Below are 19,841 nucleotides of genomic sequence, written 5' to 3' on the forward strand. Positions count from 1 at the left end.
GGAATCTCCTTGACTTAAAAGTCAAATGATTGTCAATGTTAACAACACCTAGAGGACAACACCTAGATGGATGTTGGATGAAGTAATGGGTTATGGCCCGGTCCAGGTGACACATATGACTCACTCCCACAATTTCTTTTTCTGCCAGGGACAGCTCAGCTGAGACGACCCTTTTCCCCCCAGATGCCCATACCCCATGCCCACCCCACCTTCTCCTTTGATCACTGAGAGCCATGTGGGAAACTCCTCCCAGTGTAGAAGAGAGTCAGCCCAACACCATCAAGTCAGCCTCAGCCCCTGCACCCAATCTTCCAGGATGCCAACCCCAGTAATGCCAGTCCATGGAGGTGGGATGGGGCAGGGCAAGGAATGTAGGGTTTTGTTGCTTTAATGATACACTAGTACCAACACTACCAACTCACTAACATTTACTGAGGGCCTGACATTGCAGGTTCTGTGAGGGCATCATCTCACGCACACATCAGCTAGGACATCGGCACTTTCCTTATCTGCATTTGACAAATGAGGGAGCTGGACATGGAGGGATATTCAGTAGATATCCCAAGCTTGGCCAGTCCAAGCTTGGGACTCTCAGAACCAAGGCAGGGCAGCCTGATCTCTGAGTTGAGTTCTTGTCAAAACTGTCCTGATACTTTGCTTCCAGCCATGTAGATGTCTACCAAGCACCTTTCTCTGCCTGCCTCTGATTCTGGAAATGGCATTTCTCTACAGCAGTGATTTTCCTCATTAAATGGATGGCTACCTGCAGCCCTTTGAGAGCTTCCTTGGGCTGCTGTAACAAATTACCACAAACTTAGGTTGAAACAAGGCAAATTTATTCTCTCGCAGTTTTGGGAAGTCAGGCATCCTAAATGGGACTCCCTGAGCTAAAATCGAGGCAGAGGCAGGGCTGGTTCCTTCCAGAGGATGTAGGAGATAATCCATTTCCTTGCCTTTTCCAGGTGTTGTGGAGCCAACCCATTGTGTGGTATTTGTTTTAGTATCTAGGAAACCAAAACACCATGTCAGGTCAGATGTACAGTTCCAAGGATTAAGATGTGGGTATCTGTGGAGGGCACAAATCCACTAAGTCCAGTACTGAGTCTAGAGGTCAAACAGTTCAGAGGCGTAGCTCATTTCTAATCCTGTTTATACACAGCACAGGAGCCATCAAAGCCTTCCCCGGATCACAAAGAATACCTATCCTTGAGGAAATCAGATGGCCGCACATGTCCAAAGATCACCTTCCCACCAGCTCTGCTGACTGTCCAGAACTAAGATCTACTCCAGGAACTAACTCCAACCTTGATGTTCGCTAGAGCTGGAGGAACTGATGGTTCAGCCAAGCGCAGGGCTCATGTAGACTCTGCTTGTATAAACAATAGCCTCTATTCTTAAAATGTCTTAAAGTCATCAAGCAACGGCCAATCCCACCTCTGAGAAGATGGTGGGCAAGTCTTTGGATTGACTTCAAGTTCTAGCAAAACCTCTCCCCAGAGAAATTTCTTTTCTTGCTTTTGACGTTCTGGAGCTAAGCGGACAGACACAAAAGATGTGGTGTTTCTTTTCTTCTCTGTATCAGCGGCAGCCGTATTCACTACAAGATTTTTTATACCAAGATGGAGATGGAAGAACTAGCCAAATGGTAACTGGGGGTTGTGCATATGTGTAAGAGAAGGGAGCAGGTGTTCATGAGTATATATAATTTTTTCATATATATTTATCTCTGAAGTTCTGTATCAGACTTGAGTTTGGGGTTTCACCAGAAGAAATAAAGGTTTGGGAAGGCTTGGAAGCTCAACCAAGTGGTGGAGCTGGGGCACAAGTTCACTAACGGTGGTTGTTGCAATTATGAAACACTGGACCATGGCGGCACTCTAAAGGCTTTCCTACAGCAGCCAACGTTCTCATCTGTTTATGTCCTCTCTTAGCCCTTAGTTGACGAGGATACATTTATATAGTACACATGAAAGAGGGTTGCACCCTAACGCTGTAGTTTAGAAAGAAGATGCGATTTCCATTGTGGGGTTATTCTGGCGGTTATCTGTTGATTGTCCAGGTTGGAATCTGAAGATACTTTGCTAGATAATTTCAACCTGCAGGTGAAGTCTGAGAATGGCTCTTGGGTGGTGGTCGTGGAGGCAAGCGGGAAGAGGTGGCATCTGTGTGTGTTTTGTTTTGGGGAGTGACACCGTCCCGTGGGTGGCACGTCCAGAGCATTGTGTGGGGTCTCATCTCCCGTGGTCTTGTGCAGCAGGTTCTGCTGAGACCCACCGCCACCACCTCTCCCTCCTCCCAGGACTGGGAGAATTGGCCCCCCGTGCAGGGAGCCCGAGCTTTGGGCAGGGGACCCCCAGAGGCAAGCATGTAAGCCAGTCAGACGTGCCAGGGAGAGTTTCCGCCAGGGCTGCCAGGGCGAGGGGCCGTGGGCTGCCGGGTCCAGGAGTTCAGGGCTCCTGAGAGGACACACCAGGAGGACACGGAGCCACTGCTTCCTCAGGGGGCTGCCACGGGGGCAACACTCGGGTGTGTCCTGCCCTGGTGTCAACAAAGTGTGCACTTGCACAGCAAGGACACACTTGTACACACGCAGATGTGAGCAAATGGCCCTCAGACATGTGGGCATGCATACCCATGCAAACACAGGTACAAACACAATACATATGTGTGTAAATACATACAGACACATACATGCATGCTCAAAAGAAGCATGTGCATGCTTGTGTGCAGAGGCATGGAGATATGCACCGACATATAGTTAGACATGCACACACAAACCAACTCACACATGCACACGATGCACAAACACCACACAGGACACGTACATGTACCCACACGTGTGCTTACTCAATGCATGGAAAGACACTCATACATGGAAACAGCACTACACACGTGCATGCTTTCACATGGGTGTACATGCAAGCTCACACACACATGCCTACAGAGAGATACATGCAGACTCACGAACGTTCACACATGTGCATGCACACACAATGCACATGGGTGTACAAGCCCACCCCTTCCCTTGCTGCCTGCAGGGCACTGAAAAAAGAGCAATTGCTCCTGCTGGAGGCCCCAGAGCTCTCTTCTCCCTCAGGCCCTTCTCAAGCCCATTTCCTGCTCCAAGGCCTGCCTGGACACGGCTGGCAGGTGAGGCCAGAGAGCTCACCCCTCCTCCTAGAGGGTGCTGGAAGGGCCCGCACCCCTCCTGGAGGGTCCACAAAGGCCCCCCACCTCCTCCTAGAGGGTCTACAAAGACCCACCCACCTCCTCCTACAGGGTCTACAAAGGACCCCCTTTCCTCCTGGAGGGTCTACAAAGGACCCCCTCCCTCCTCCTAGAGGGTCTACAAAGGCCCACCCACCTTCTCCTGGAGGGTCCACAAAGGCCCCCCACCTACTTGAGGGTCCTGGAAGGCCACCCACCTCTCCTAGAGGGTCTACCAAGGCCTCCCCCCTCCTCCTAGAGGGTCTACAGAGGTCCCCCACTTCCTCCTTGAGGGTCCTGGAAGGCCACCCACCTCCTCCTAGAGAGTCTACAAAGGCCTCCCCACCCCTCCTATAGGGTCCTGGATGGCCCATCCCTCCCCCTAGAGGGTCTACAAAGGCCCCCAACCTTGTCCTAGAGGGTCTACCAAGGCCCCCCACCTCCTCCGAGAGTGTCTACAAAGGCCCCCACCTTCTAGAGAGTCTATCAAGGCCCCCCACCATCTCCTAGAGGGTCCTGGAAAGCCCTTCACTTCCTCCTAGAGGGTCTACAAAGGCCCCCAACTTTGTCCTAGAGTCTACCAAGGCCCCCCACCTTCTCCTAGAGGGTCCTGGTAGGTCCCTACCCCTCCCATTCCCAGAAGTCCCAGGTTTTCCCCTCCTACCATGTCCCCAGACTGTTTGCCCCAAGTAGTGAATTCCCAGCAAGTCTCTTCCACCACCCAGCCCTCAGTTGAGAACTTTACATGTGCCCAACGTCCAAGATCGACTAACCAGCTGGAACAAAGCTTCCCACTTGCAGTCCTTGGGGAAGTTCTCCAGCCCCCCTGTACCTCCATTTCCAAGAGATTCTCAGTGTGCAGAAAAACAGAAAGGAGAGAGGGTTCCAGGACTCCTGTGGCAGGGCCAATCTCCCTTTGTGCCTGAGGTGTCCATCCCAGGATGACGCTCTCTTCAGGCATGGCATCAACACTGGGCAATGTAGCTTGCACCCACACCAAACATAAATAAGTGTCCTATTCACACAGAAAACTACCTTTTACCTTTACAGAGGGACTAGAGGGAAAACAGATAAAAGATCAATCAATTAAAAATGCCATGCACTGCATGTTATCAGGACTTCACAGAAACATGCCATATGAACTTACTGGATTAAGTTTGCCATGGAGGGGTGGAGAAGAGAAGATTTAGATATTTTGTGGTTCCGCTCTGTCTGAATTCGGACTTTCCCATCTGATAGGGATTGAATTGTTTCATCCCCAGAAGAGGTATTCCAGACCTGTGGGTTTGAGCCCATTTGCCAATGGGACCTTTGAAGAAGATAATACAAGCTAAGGCATGGATTTATTTGTGAATGGGATCTTTGAAGAGCCTATTTTGATGGGGCCAAATTGAATGAAGGCGGGTCTTAATCTGTATGATTGGAACATAACAGAAGAAATTCAGATACACTCAGTTGAGAATGGCCTGAGAAGACCAAGGAGAGAGAGCGCCAAGTGACGGAGGCAGAGGCACAAGCTGAGGAAGAACTCAGGTTATGGCAAGTCAGCACCAGAACACTAAAGCATGGCCTTGTCAACGCCTTGATGTTGGACATCTGGCTTCCAAAACCACAGGGCAATTAATTCCTGTCTCACCAACCGGTCTGTGGTATTTGTCACAGCAGCCCTGGCAAACTGAGACATTATGTGTCTAAAAAAGGGAAATAATAGCCTAACTTTAAGTTCAGGAAGCCATTGTGGGATGTCCACAATTGATAAGGTACAGAGCCTTCCGTGGCTTCCAGACCCTGCACCCATCCCAGCAACTGTGGCACAGTAAAGATCCACTGCCAACACTTTGGATTCTCTAATGGTTCAACTGCATGATGGCATCTTACCTGCTCTGCAGGTCGTCCATGTTCATCTCCCCAACGTAATGGGTGGCTGAGGAGATGGTGATGACCCTCGCACCACGGCTGGGGGATCCAGACTCCTTCAGGAGATCGAGAAGGAGGTTGGTCAACAAGAAGTGCCCCAGGTAGTTCAAGCCAAAATGCTCTTCAAAGCCATCCTGGGTTTTCCTCTGAGGGACCATCATGACTCCAGCTGAAAAAGGGAAATTCAGGGGGAGTTAGAGGAGATGGGATACTGGAGAGGTCAAGGTACAGGTAAGTTCCAGGGGTGTAGATACAGGGAAGAGAGGTGGGTTGGGGTCCAGTCCTGGCTGCCATTTTGCCTTGATGTGTACATGGTGACAGTCAGGCTAGGAGCTAGCGAGGATCCCTCCTGCTCTTGAGCTCTGCCATTCTGGGGTCTGGATATGTACACTTACAACAGAAATGACAAAATGGTGAGGATATTCCAGATCACCAAGATGCATCCCGAGAAAGGGAGGTCTGGAAAGTAAGAGCGGTCAACTGAAATAAAGGGGCTTGTGGGCAAGATGAGGCAGGAAATCACAACTCAGAGACTTTGGTGTGCTGATGTCCCATGAACCCACAAGATGTGGTAGAGCGAGACGTGGTCCATAAATGCTCATGGATATGGTACCCACTCACCAGATGAGTGAGAGTGAGACGTGGTTCCTGAATCCACATGGCCATGGCACCCACTCACCAGACGAGTGAGAGTGAGACGTGGTTCCTGAATCCACGTGGCCACAGCACCCACTCACCAGATGAGTGACAGTGAGACGTGGTCCATGAATCCCTGTGGTCACAGCACCCACTCACCAGATGAGTTAGAGGGAGACATGGTTCCTGAATCCATGTGGCCATAGCACCCACTCACCAGACGAGTGAGAGTGAGATGTGGTCCATGAATCCCTGTGGCCATGGCACCCACTCACCAGATGAGTGAGAGTGAGATGTGGTTCCTGAATCCATCTGGCCATGGCACCTACTCTTCTACAGAGTGTAAACAACTTCCTCAGAACAGTTCTGCTAAATGTGACTTAAAGACTCTCATTGCTCATCCCCACTGACCAGCGTTCTTTCAATGTTTTCATAACAACTTTTCTGTGGTTCACTCCTTCCACCTCCTCTCTCAGGACACTGCCATTCGTGTGGGGCGAAGTCTAACCCAATGCCCCCCCTCAACCCTTCCACCGACCCCTGACCTCAGAGGCCACTCCCAGGCAGGGGTCTGACCTCCACCACCCTTAGGGCAGATCCACTCGCTCATGTGCGTTCGTGTATGTGCATCTGCCTGTATATCCCCATGTATTTGCTCTTCTGTGTGTATGTGCACATGCGCACATTTACAAATATATGCAATGTATGTGGATGCCTATGTACTTGTACAGGCAGTGATCATATGGATGTGTATTTGTATGTGCACACATATCTGCATGTGTATATATCTGTTATCTGCATGTGTATGTATTTGTATATGTGTACACATATTTATGTATTTGAATGTGTATGTGCATATGTATTTGTGCATACATGTATCCATGTGTATATGTATGTATTTATATGAATTTATAAGCTTCTGTGTGTGCTTGTATATGCATTTGTGGTGCATGTGCAAATGGATTTGCATGGTAATATTCACATGCTTTTACATACATGCATTTATATGCATGTACACATTTGTGTACAAGCGCTAGTTTTTGTATATGTGCTTATAAAGGCATTTGCATATGCATATGCTTTTCCAATAGTGTATTATTTTATTTGTGTCTATATTTATCTATGTTCATATGTGTGTTTGCATATGCATGTGTGACCTGTATATGCATACATAGATATTTGCGTATGCCTGTGGAGATGCAGGAGTATGTGTATTTGTATACCTGCTTGTATTTGTGTATACATGTGTAGCGCAGAGCATGTGCATATGCTTGAAAATATACATTTGTATATATTTTTGTGTGTTGAACTTGCATATATATTTGTGAATGCATATGTACATGTATAGGTCTGTATATACTTCTATATGTACACATACGGATTTTCTTATGTGCATACATTTATATAGGCATATATGTTTGTATCCTTGAATATGCAAGTGTATGTTTTGCATGTTGTATATATTTCTACATGTATACATATGCATTTGCATATGTGCACACAGTTATATATGTATATATGTCTGTGTATTTGCATATGCATGTATATTTACATTTGTATTTTTTCTGTGTGTTGTAGCCACACAGAAAATTGCACTTGAATATCTACTTGCATATGTATATGTGTCAGCATCTGTGTATGCACTACATCTGGAAATGGAATGATTTGTATCTGCATAAAAACAAGGATTTGCAGAGGCAGCCATCTATGGGTTTACATATGTATATTTGTGTATACACTCATGTATGCCTTTACGGATGTATATGTATATGTTTTTTACATATGTGCAAATATTTAAATGCATATGCATTTGAATATGCAGTTCTATATGAATTTCTTTTCTTTATATATTTTCCTATTGCTATATATACTTGTGTATGCTTTCGTATGTGTATATGCATACATGTTTGAATTTTTGTAGGTGCGCATGTTTTCTAAGTGTGTCTGTATGTTTATTTTATACGTTTGTGTATTTCTGTACAAATATATTTTGGAGATATTGCAGGCTCAATTCCAGTCCACCACAGTAAAGTGAAAATCACAATAAAGCAAGTCACAGGAATTTTTGGTTTCCCAGTACATATAAAAGTTATGTTTACACTTTACTGCAGTCTATTAAGTGCTCAATACCATTGTGCCTGAAAAGAAAATGTACATACCTTAATTAAAATGTGATAGAGAGACACAAAGTGAACACATGCCATTGGGAAAATGTCACTGACAGACTTGCTTGACACAGAGTTGCCACAAACCCTCAATTCATAAAAATGCAACATCTTTGAAATGCAATAAAATGAAGCACAATGAAATGAAGAATGCCTGTATTCATTTCATATGTACATTGTTCTATTTATATGTGTCTGTATTTCTATGTGCGTTTCTTTTTTTTTAAATGTTGCATTCAAAAAATATAAGAGGTCCCCATATACCCCCCACCCCACCCCACTCCTTCCACATCAACAACCTCTTTCATCATCATGGGACATTCATGGCATTTGGTGAATACATTTTGGAACACTGCTGAACCACATGTGTAGATGTTTGTATATGAATGTGTATTTTATAAGTATATATATATATATATATATATATATATCATAGGTTTATGCTTTTCAGAGTGCATTTGTAGACATATGGGTTTGTATTTGCATATGGATATGTATGTGTTTTTGTACATTATGTGCTTGGGCATATCATCAGGTTTTTGAGGTAAACTGCATGTTTTGAGGTAAACCGCAGTTACGTGGCCCATCACACCCAACCCCCATGCAAGATATGCCTAGAGGGTTTTCTCATCCCACACATGCCTGGCTCCAACAGAGATTTATCAGTTGTGAGGTTTCTTAAGCAAAGGAAATGTCCAAGTCAGGTTGTAGCTTCCATAGCACCAGTGCAGAGCTTTGGATATGGCAGGTGGTAAATGGCATTTAAAAGATCAACCTGGAGGATGGTTTCTGTTTTTCCACAGAGAATCATGGCTGAGGAGAACAGGAACACATTTCACAGGGATCCAGTGGCAGAAATGGGAAGAGAAGTGAGGGGTGAACTCACACATGCTTTCTAGAGATTACCATCTCCTCCCTTAAGGCTCAGCTCTTGCAAAAATCATCCAGGATATTAAGAATTCATCCCCAGAGTTATTACTGCAAAATATCAGTTGAGTGGGATGACAGGGAGAGGGACAGGAGGGATTAGGAAAACAAAACATGGTTGGACCATATGTGGAACAAAATCACTAAAACCCAGATAGCAAAACCCTTTCACCATATGATGGATGTGAAGATGTAAACACACCCCCCTGGCAACTGTGTTTTCATGATTCTTTAATTTGGAGCAAAGAAGCTAGAGAAGAGAAGCTCTGTCCATGCCTAAGGTATTATCGATTCCAATTTGGGGGAGCTCCCAGTTTAGGGGATAATTGCTCCTCGGGAACAGGGGCTTACATTTAGCATGAACCCCAGCTCGAGGCTGCTTGGAAACATGCCTGCCCATTCTCTTGACACTCCTTTCATTGGGAGATGATAACTAAATCCCTCCCCTTGACTCTTGGCTGGCCCCATCGACTTGTTGGTAATTGGCAGAATGCAGCAGCAGGGACACAGCTGCAGGGTTTCCAAGGCTCAGTTACAACAAGCCATGGCACTTCACATGGTGCTTTTGGGGCGCGCACCCTGGGAGCAGCTGCCATACAGACTATACATAGGATCTCCAGTTAACCATCCTGGCTGAGCCCTGCCCATGTGCAGTACCAACTTCCTGCCACCAGAGGGAGCCGCCGCAGACCTGCCTCAGCACAGACCTGCTGGCTTCCCATTGCAAAGAAGACACCAAATGTCTAGATTATGTTTTCACAATAAACGTTCTTTTTAGAGCAATTTTACACAAAATTGCAGGGAAATGACAGAGAGTTTCTGTCTATTTTTTCCCCACCCCAGGCACACATTTCCCCCACCTTGCATTAGTGGGGTATGTTTCTTACAACGGATGTACCAATATTGACACATTATTATAACTTAATCTCCAGAGTCTCCATTGTACAATTTAGTGGGTTTTGAAAAATGCATCACATCGTGTCTCCACCATCGCAGGGTCATACAGAATAGTTCGCTGCCCTAGAAATATCCTGTGCTCTACCTCTTTAATCCACCCTCTGCTGAATCTATTTTTAAATTAGAAATATACTCAAATGAAAGCAGCGTCCACTGGAAGCTCTGGCACATACAGTCGAGGAGGCTGTTGCACCAGGCGATTTTAGAGACATCCAAGCATCTTAAGAGCTGCATGGTCAAATGCTGCTGGAATGACTGGGTCCTGGGAGAATGCCTGAGATTCTTTAAACCACTTCTAAGAAGCTCAGGAGCAGATTTGGAAGAACAGAGCCGCTCAAGGGAGGTGAGAGAATGAGTGTCGTTAAAATCCAGCCCTGGGGTAAAAACCTGCTGTGGAATCAGAGTACTGCATGTCGAGTGAGCTGCAAAGACCCACAACAAAAGGAACATCCAAGCACCTTCTGTTTAAAGTGAGTGCCAGGGAAACTCAACTGCACAACAGAAAATTCACAAAAATGGGAGGGAGAGAGAAAGAGAAGGAGAGAGAAAGATCATTATGCTTCCTGGGACAAAATCAAAGCCAAAGCTTCCGCGGTAAGTGCTCTGCTCATATTCAGATCCAATAATCCACTGGAAAAATGCATGGCCCGTGAATCATCAGTTTCAGGCGTGCTAAGAGGGAAATTGCTGGCAACCGCTGAGCCTGTTTTACATGGGAACTGCCACATCCAAACATAAGAAGACAGCTCTAGCGTCTGTTCATCAAGAAATAGGTACCGAATTAGCATTAGGATTTGCTCAATTGCACTGGAGTCCTCTGTTGACAGAAAATCCCATCACAGGCTTCTGCCTGCAGTAGTGCTCTCTGAATGCTAATGGAAACCTCAGTGTACTGTGTTGACTTATGGATTAAATAAATGAGGAACTGTCCTGAAAACTAGATTGAGGGGTCTACCTGGCCAGGCAAGTATCATTTCTCAGTGTTAAGTATAATTTTGGGGGGAGGAGGGGGAAGCTAATTTTTAGTAATCATTTACCTTAGTAATCATTTACCGTTATGGGAAGAAGTCCTAGGATAAAATATAAACCCTGTGCTGTGATTAAAACTCTATCCATTTCAGGACTGGGGATGGGAAACAAGATAAGTATAATTTTGACGTGAATAAACTATAAGTACTGAGCTGGCTCTCCAGGAGGTCTCCTATTGATTTTTCTTTGGTTTTGATAAATCATCAGCTTCACTCACACGCTTAACCCAACAGCCGGAAAAAGGCAGTCGGTTTCTATTTTCATCACGCTAGCAAATGCAATAATAGTTTACATCTGAAACACTTCACATTGTTAAAACCTTGATAGGGCTCTTTAACCACAAAAAAAAAAAGAAAAACAAAACGTCTAAGGCCCCATGTACCTTGAGAGTCACCATTGAAGAGAGTGGCTGGAGATGTTTTCCTTGATGCATGTGGCTGGGTAATAGCAGGTGGGGTTGGGGTCCTGGTGGGCAAATCCTTTGGGAACCTCAGCAGAGAGTCTGCTCTCCTTTGGGGCACTGACGACACACACTGCTATGTCCATCTCTAAGAAGTCCTCACAGTCAGGAAACCTGTTAGCATTTGTTGGTCCTGGCATCCCTTAACCTTCTTGACTCTAAAACAATCCTTTGCATATACCAGGATAAATCGGGGTCCGCAACCCCCAAGGAAATCTTTTTTACTTCCTCTAAATCAAGGTAAATTGGACCTGAGCCCCCAGCACACACTGAGCTGGTGATGAATCCATTCTCAGTCGTGTCTGGACCTCCCTGGCCAAGGAGAGCTTGTCTGTACAGCCTTCTACCCATGTGGGCCCCATAAGGCGCTTCCCAGGCTCACGGGTTTCCAGGATATACAACGGTGGGGCAGACATAGGATAAACATTCCCACTCCAGAAGGGAGACACCGGAAGGCAAACCAAGGTCACCGGTGCCAAGCCAATCGCAAACCTACAGATCTCAACGTCTGATAGCCTTCTGTGACTTGACTTTTTTTATTTCAAATGGGGAAGAAGTATCTTATTTTTATTTTTTAACTTTTTTTTATATATATATATTTTTAACTTTAATTGTCTTTTTTTAAAAAAAGATACATAGATCCAAAAAAATGTTACATTTAAAAATATAAGAGGTTCCCATATACCCCACACCCCACCCCACTGCTCCCACATCAACAACCTCTTTCATCATTGTGGCACATTCATTCCATTTGGTGAATACATTTTGGAGCACTGCTGCACCACGTGGATTATAGTTTACGTTGTAGTTTACACTCTCCGCCAGTCCATTCAGTGTGTTATGGTAGGTTCAGCATCTGTCCCTGTTCAGCATCTGTCCCTGTAATATCATTCAGGACAACTCCAAGTCCCAAAAATGTCCCCACATCTCATCTCTTCTTTCCTCTCCCTGCCCTCAGCAACTCCCATGGCCACTGTCTCCACACCAATGCTACAGTTTCTTCAATTGCTAGAGTCACAATTGTTCTATAGTAGAATACCAGTAAGTCCACTGTAGTCCATATTTTATTCCTCCATCCTGTGGACCCTGGGATGGTAATGTCCACTCCATCTCTAAATTGAGAGGGGCTTAGATCCCACGTGGCTGATGGATGGGATTCTCCTGCTTGCAGTTGTAGACTCTCTTGGCTCCCTGGCATGGTGGTTGACCTTCACCTCCCTGTTATCTGACCTGGGTAAGTCCAACGAACCAGAGAGTATGAGTTGCAACTCTGCTGAGGCTCAAGACACAGCTGGCACAAGGACAGCCCAGAGATTCAAGTCTCCTGAGTGTACACCAACCCCATGTCTTGACTCTTTGTTCTCCAGGCCTCCCACCCTTTGAAAACACTAGCACAGTGGCCATGATTCCCCCACATGCTGGGGCCTAGGGGTCCCTCTCTCTGAGCATTGAAGAGGCAGCCAAACTCTCCTTAAACATCTAACCCCATCCCCTCCCAGCACTGGGATGGACCTGCCCTTTCCACCCACATGGTGGACCCCTCTCTTGGCTTGACGACGTCTCGGTCCAGACCTCAGCTTCCATTTCTTGAAGACATTCTTCCTTTACTTCTTCACTTCTCTGTTCCTTTCAGCCGAGGCTGGCAGTGCTTCTGCTCATACAAATTCTGCAAAAATCTTGTTGTCTTTGTGTGCAGTTCCAATGGGTCCAGACCATCAGACAATAGGACATTCCGCAGATCCTTCTTGGATAACTGCATTTACAATCCTGACTTCCATGGAAATAGCTGCCCAGATCCATGTTTAGCTAAACCCTCTTCAGCAAAGGATAGTTCATTAAAACCCTTACATGGAGCCTGGTCATCTAAGGATTCACTTCTCGAAAGTTTAGAGAGGTCCCTGATAGAGCCACATCTGACTCTATCTGGATAAGCTGAGAATTTCCCAAATCATGAAGTGCTGGTTTCTTTGTGCTTAGCAGTTCAATCCTCAGTTTATCTCTTTGGAGAAATGAGGTTGCAACTTTCACACACAGCTTGGCTAAATATCCATGCTCATCATTTGCAAATTCTGCTTTTCATGGTAGCAGTTTGATATTATTTATGAATTCCAAAAAAGCAATATAAATGATGTTTGTAAACTGGTCAGATCCTCTGACATGATATCCCTTTGATTGTACTAGATTCAGGTAGATGTGTGATTAACTTATGTTACGATTAGGGCTCTGATCCAACCACATCATTAGAGTGTGATTCAGCATCAAGTCCCAGCTCCCTTGGGGATAAAACTTGTTCACATGGAAGTAGACACACAGAGAAGAACATAGAGGAAGAGAGACAGCTCATTGGACATGGCAGAGGCCCCAGAAAGAGAGATGAGCCTGATAGTCTACAGCTGACCTTGTGAAGAGAACAGAACAGCTGAGCCCAGAAAGAAACGAGCCCTGGGGAGAGATGAGCCTTATGCAAGCCTACAGCTGAGATAAGAAGAATCTAGGAGCATGGAGCCTTAAGAGGCTTAAGAGGAAGGCTCAAACCTTGCAGACATCACCCGCCATCTTGCTTCAACATGTGACCAATGACCTTGGGTAAGAAAGTACCTCTTATGGTACCTTGAGTTGGACTCTGTAGGACCTTGTAACTATAAGCTTCCACCCCAAATAAATACCCTTTATAAAGCCAACAGAGTTCTGGTACTTTGCATCAGCACCCTCTGGCTGACTAACACACCATCCAATATCAGAACTCAATTTCACCAAGTTCTCTGCCACTTTATAACGTTCATGTGGTATGACCAATACCACACAACGGCTCGGTCTAGCAACAGGAATTTACGGGCTCATGGTTTAAAAGCTAGAAGAATTGCTTCTCCTAGGGTTGGTAGCATTCTAGATGGCCACCTGTCCTTGGGTTCCTTGGCTTTCCAATCAAATGACAATGTCCTCTCCTTCTTTCGACAGTCCTTTGATGTAGCCTCCAGCTCCTTCCCATGGCTTTTTTCTGCATCTGAATTTCTTCTGCTTATAAAGGACTCCTGTAAACTGGTTTAAGTCTCACCCTGACTCAGCTGGTCACACCTTAACTAAAATCATATCTTTAAGAGGTCCTCTTTACCCTGGCTTCACACCCAGGGGGCTGGGATTAAGATTAAGGATATTGTCTGAACTGTATTCATAATTCACATGTTAAAATTGGTTATGGTAACAATGAAAGCCAAACATGTCACTGAAATGAAGTAGTGGCTACAAATAGCACATATATTCATATATGTCTGTGGGAATGCTGCTTTCCTGATGCCTTCTTTCACATTAAGCTCAGGTCAGAATCCACCTCTGGTGTGATGGTCTCAAGTTTTTTGTGGATCTTAGAAAAGATCGTATTTCTTGGAGCTAAGCCATTCCTGGGGGTGTGGGACCCTTTGATTGGATTGGATTCAGTTGGGAGCCTTTGATTAGGTGGCTTTAGTGAAGAATGACCCACGGTGGATCTTGGTCACCTTGCTGGAATCATTTATGAATGCAGGACTTAAAGCAGACACACAGAGAGAAATGTGGCAGAGACAGAGAAATCCTGAGAGGCTGGGAGAGAGCCTGGATTCATCAGAGGCACAGAAAGAGGTTATCGAGAGGCTGATGAAGGAGATGGGAGAGACAAGCTGTGTGCCTGATCACCCACAGCTGAACTTAGAGAGAGCGTCTACAGTAGTTTGATAAAATTGATGAATTCCAAAAAGAAATATTGGATTATGCTTGTAATCTGATCTGTACCTGGGCATGATTGAGTTATGATTAGGGCCTTGAGTCCCCATCCCTTGGTGGGTGGGGACTCACAGATAAAAGGCATGTTGAAGAACAGAGCTGAGGGCTTTTAACAATGAAATTTTGATGCTGGAGTTTGATGCTGAAGACTTAAACTGGAGCCCCGGGAAGTCAGTGTGCAGAGAAAAGAGAAGCCAGCCCCAGGAAGGAAGGAACCTTGAAGCCAGAGAAAAGCAAGCCCAGGAACGTAGGAACCCAGGAAACCAGAACCCTCGCAGACATTGGCAGCCATCTTGCTCCAAATAGACTTTGGTGAGGGAAGTAACTTATGCTTTATGGTCTGGTATCTGTAAACTCCTACCCCAAATGAATACCCTTTATAAAAACCAACCAATTTCTGGTATTTTGCATCAGCACCCCTTTGGCTGACTAATACAGAATTTGGTACCGAGGAGTGGGGAAGTGCTTTTGCAATTACCAAAATGCTAGAATGGTTTTATAAATGGGTAAGGGGTATTTTTTGGAGGAATTGTGACATGCGTGACGGAAAAGGCCTAGAAAGCTTTGGAGAGACTGTTGATAGCAATACGGATGCTAAAGAGAGTTTTTATGATGCCTTAGAAGTAAACGATGAAACTATTTTTGGAAACTGGAGGCAAGGTGATCCGTGTTTTAAAGTTGCAGAGAACTTAGCGAGATTAACTCCTGGTATTTATGGAAGGCAGAATTTGAAAATGGTGAGCCTGGGCATTTAGCTGAAGAGCTTTCCAAAGTACACTTGGAGAATGCAGCTTGGCTTCTCCTTGCAGTTTATAGCAAAATGCTAGATGAGTAGATAAGGTGAAAACTGAATTGTTGGGCACAAAGAAAAGAGAAACTGATTCTGAAAATTCCAAACCTCTGGGAATCAAGCTTCCAGATGAACATGCCCCATTGGAGGACTTAACTAAACTTGGAACTGGTTAATCAAGATTGAAGATGCAGTTACGTTGGAAAGACTTGTGGAAAGTCTTACTGTCTGATGGCTTGGACCCCTGCTTCCTGCATGCTAAACCAACAAGGTTTTTGAGAGAGCTGTAGGAATAAAACCACTGTCAGCTTGGACAAAAAGGGACGTGGAAAGGAGAGATTGAAGGAGAAACAGCTTTAAGAGGAAAACCATGGAAGCTGAGATCTGGAATTAGGACATCACCTTGGGCCAAGAGAGGAACCCCACCCATTTGTACAGAGAGGGTGAGTTTGCCCCAGCAGTTGAAAATGGTGGATGCTCCCACCTGATGTTCTGGGAGAGTTTTGCTGCCCCAGGGCACAGAGAGGGTGGAGCACATTCCCCAAGGATTAGGGCGGCTAAGGCCAGCACCCACAGGTCTGAGTGGGGTGGACCTGTCCCCCAAAGGTTAGGGAAGGCCAGGTGGTCAACTCGTTGCTCTGAGAGGGTTGAGCCTGTGTGCCAAAGGTTGGGGGGAATGTTGTCTTCACGTCACTGTACTAGGGGGGGTGAAGACTCTAACCCTAAGATTGGGTGAGGTGTGGCAATCACCCCAACACTCTCGGAGGGAGAGGTCTGGAGCTCGGTCAACACCCAGATCCTTGATGAGGGTGGAACCAAGAAAACGGCCGTTGAACAAGCCTGTGGAAAGGGTGGGTTCCCATAAGACCCCAAGGAGAAGATACCATCATTGTAAGAATGACTCTCGGACTTTGAAATCAAATGGAGGATGCCCTGCAGGTTTACTGAACTGTAGAGGACCCATGACTCATGTTTCCCTCCCAGTTTCTCCTTAATGTAATGAAAATGTTTATCCTGTCTGACCATTTGTATTTGAAGCAGATGAAGTGTTTTGTAAGTTTTGGAGGTCTACAGCAGACAGGGCTTTGCCCCAAGACAAACTGTATTTCTTTAAATTGATGGCGATATGATTTAGTACTTGCATTGCAACTGATTTAAGGCTTTTTAAAAATATTGTAATGACTTTTTGGAATTCAGAGGGTGTAGTGTAGCAGTTTGATATAATTAATGAACTCCAAAAAGAAATATTGGATTATGCTTGTAATCTGATCTGTGCCTGGGCATGATTGAGTTATGATTAGGGCGTTGAGTCCCCATCTTTTGGTGGGTGGGGACTCACAGATAAAAGGCATGGCAAAGGACAGAGTTGAGGGCTTTTAATGTTGGCATTTTGATGTCAGAGTTTGATGCTGAAGACTTAAACTGGAATCCCGGGAAGTCGGCATGCAGAAAAAAGAGAAGCCAGGCCCTCAAAGGAATGAACCTTGAAGCCAGAGAAGAGCAAGCCCCAAGAAGAGAGGAACCCAGGAAGCCTGAACCCTGACAGACGTCGGCAGCCATCTTGCTCCAACACATGGAAATAGACTTTGTTAAGGGAAGTAACTTACGCTTTATGGGCTGGTGTTTGTAAGCTCCTACCCCAAATAAATACCCTTTATAAAAAGGCCCACTGGGTGGACTGTGGGAGAGTGTAGGCTATGGTGTGGACCGTTGACCATGAGGTGCAGCGGTGCTCAGAGATGTATTCACCAAGTGCAATGAATGTCTCATGATGATGGAGGAGGTTGTGGTTATGGGGGGAGGATTGGGGGGAGGAGGTGGGAGGTATATGGGGACCTCATTTTTTTTAATGTAACATTAAAAAAATAAATAAAGAGGAAAAAAAAGCAACCTATTTCTGGTATTTTGCATCAGCACCCCTTTGGCTGACTAATACAGCATCTTTGGATGACGCCGCCATATGCCCAGTCACCCATGGCTGCAGGCTGGTGAGACAGCATCTCCGATAATATCTTGATTTGGGATTTTCCAAGCCTCAGAACTATCAACTATTACCCTAATAAATTCCCCTCATAAAAGCCAAACCAGGTGGGCAGGTGCAGCTCAGTGGTTGAGCACCTACTTCCCATGTACGAGGTGCTGGGTTCGATCTCCGGTACCTCCTTTAAAAAACAACAACAACCCATTTCTGGTAGACTGCTCCCAACAGCCTTTAGCATGTGAAAACCTCTGGCTTGCAACCATTTCACTGGAACTCACCATTGTTGACGAGGACGTGGAGCGGAATATTCTTCATTCTGAATTGCTGCACAAACTGCCGGATGGACCTCATAGAAGCCAGATCGCAGTATAGAAACTCCACTGGAAAAACACAAGAGCGTCTGGTTATCTCCCAACCAAAGCACATCCCGCGATAGCGTTGCCAGACAGGCGGACTTCTATGCTACCTAGAAAACAGTAGTATGATTTGTTAAAAAACGAGGAAGGCACAGAGTTTGGACACACACAACGTTCATCATTTTAATCCATGCTGCTGCTACGAATCTCTCGGTTGCCCGCTGGTTTGATACAGTCTTTACTACGTGAAATGTGCTGCAGGGATTCCACAGGAAATCAAAAGGAATGAGGTATTTTCCACTTGTTGGCCAAAGTCACTTGATACAAAGAAAATTGCTTGTGATCCATTTATTTAATTAATAAGAATTAACTTTTCCACTTATTTCTACATTCTTAAGAATGCATAGAACTGTATACTTCAGATTGAATTCAATAAGACTTTACGATTATTTTTAAAAATATATACCATTCAATAAGACTTTACAGTTATTTTAAAAAATATATACCCTCAGATGACCCCCAATCTGCCCTTAAATAAACCCCTCTTTTTTTTTTTAAAGATTTGTTTTATTTGTTTATTTCTCTCCCCTTCCCCCCCACCCTGGTTGTCTGTTCTCTGTGTCTATTTGCTGCGGCGTCTTCTTTGTCAGCTTCTGTTGTTGCCCGTGGCACTGGAATCTGTGTTTCTTTTTGTTGCGTCATCTTGCTGTGTCAGCTCTCCATGTGTGCGGCGCCATTCCTGGGCAGGCTGCACTTTCTTTCACACTGGGCAGCTCTCCTTATGGGGCGCACTCCTTGCACTTGGGGCTCCCCTACATGGGGGACATCCCTGCATGGCAGGGCACTCCTTGCACGCATCAGCACTGCGCATGGGCCAGATACAGTCTTTACTACGTGAAATATGCTGCAGGGATTCCACAGGAAATCAAAAGGAATGAGGTTTTTTCCACTTGTTGGCCAAAGTCACTTGATATAAAGAAAATTGCTTGTGATTCATTTTACAAAGTCCAGAAAAAGGTAATAAGAATTAACTTTTCCACTTATTTCTGCATTTTTAAGAATGCATAAAACTGCATACTTCGGATTGAATTTAATAAGACTTTACAGTTATTTAAAAATATATATACCCTCAGATGACCCCCAATCTGCCCTTAAATAAATCCCTCGTTTTAAGTGCAGGGGATACCTGGGGTTTGCTTCTGATCAATAGTATGTGAGAGGTGATGAAAGAATCTTGCCTATTTTTATGTTAGGTTCTATAACTCTGCTTGCTAGCTCCCTAGACAGTTTCTCCTGGTGAACTAGAAGAAATCAGCTGCCGTGTCATGAGAAAACCCCGCCATTTGAACATAGGTGTCCTCTGGGAGCTGACAGCACCCTCAGGCCAATTGCCAGCAAGGAAGTGGGGTGCTGAGTCCGAAAACCCTAACTACCTCAAGAGCTCTGACGAGGATCCCAAGCTCCAGAAGAGGCTGCAGCGTGGCTGACGGCTTTGCAGCTTGGGGGACCCTAAGCTCAAGCCCAGCCGTGCCATACCCAACCCCAGCCCTACAGAAGTGGTGAGATAACAAAAGAAGGCACGCCGTGCTAAGCTTCTAAATCTGTGACAACTTGTTACGCAGCAGTAAGTAGCCGATACACACTTGCACCCAGAAACACG

General features: G+C 45.4%; 1 protein-coding gene across 3 annotated transcripts in view; it reads right to left on the bottom strand.

Moving 5' to 3' along the window:
• DHRSX (dehydrogenase/reductase X-linked) overlaps positions 1–19,841 on the bottom strand; it is a 212,012-nt gene that overhangs the window by 44,090 nt on the left and 148,081 nt on the right. For 2 of the 3 annotated variants that reach the window (XM_058292186.2, XM_058292184.2), the window contains 2 exons: positions 18,104–18,205; positions 5,086–5,293 (listed from right to left, as the gene is read on the bottom strand). In XM_058292186.2, the coding sequence (XP_058148169.1) occupies positions 5,086–5,293; positions 18,104–18,205 (310 nt within the window). Of the gene's footprint in view, positions 1–814; positions 4,223–4,354; positions 4,517–5,085; positions 5,294–18,103; positions 18,206–19,841 lie in introns of those variants that run through there. The other variant, XM_058292185.2, reaches the window with a different exon arrangement.

This window comes from Dasypus novemcinctus, chromosome X (genome assembly GCF_030445035.2).
Source record: "Dasypus novemcinctus isolate mDasNov1 chromosome X, mDasNov1.1.hap2, whole genome shotgun sequence".
Lineage (NCBI taxonomy): Eukaryota > Metazoa > Chordata > Mammalia > Cingulata > Dasypodidae > Dasypus > Dasypus novemcinctus.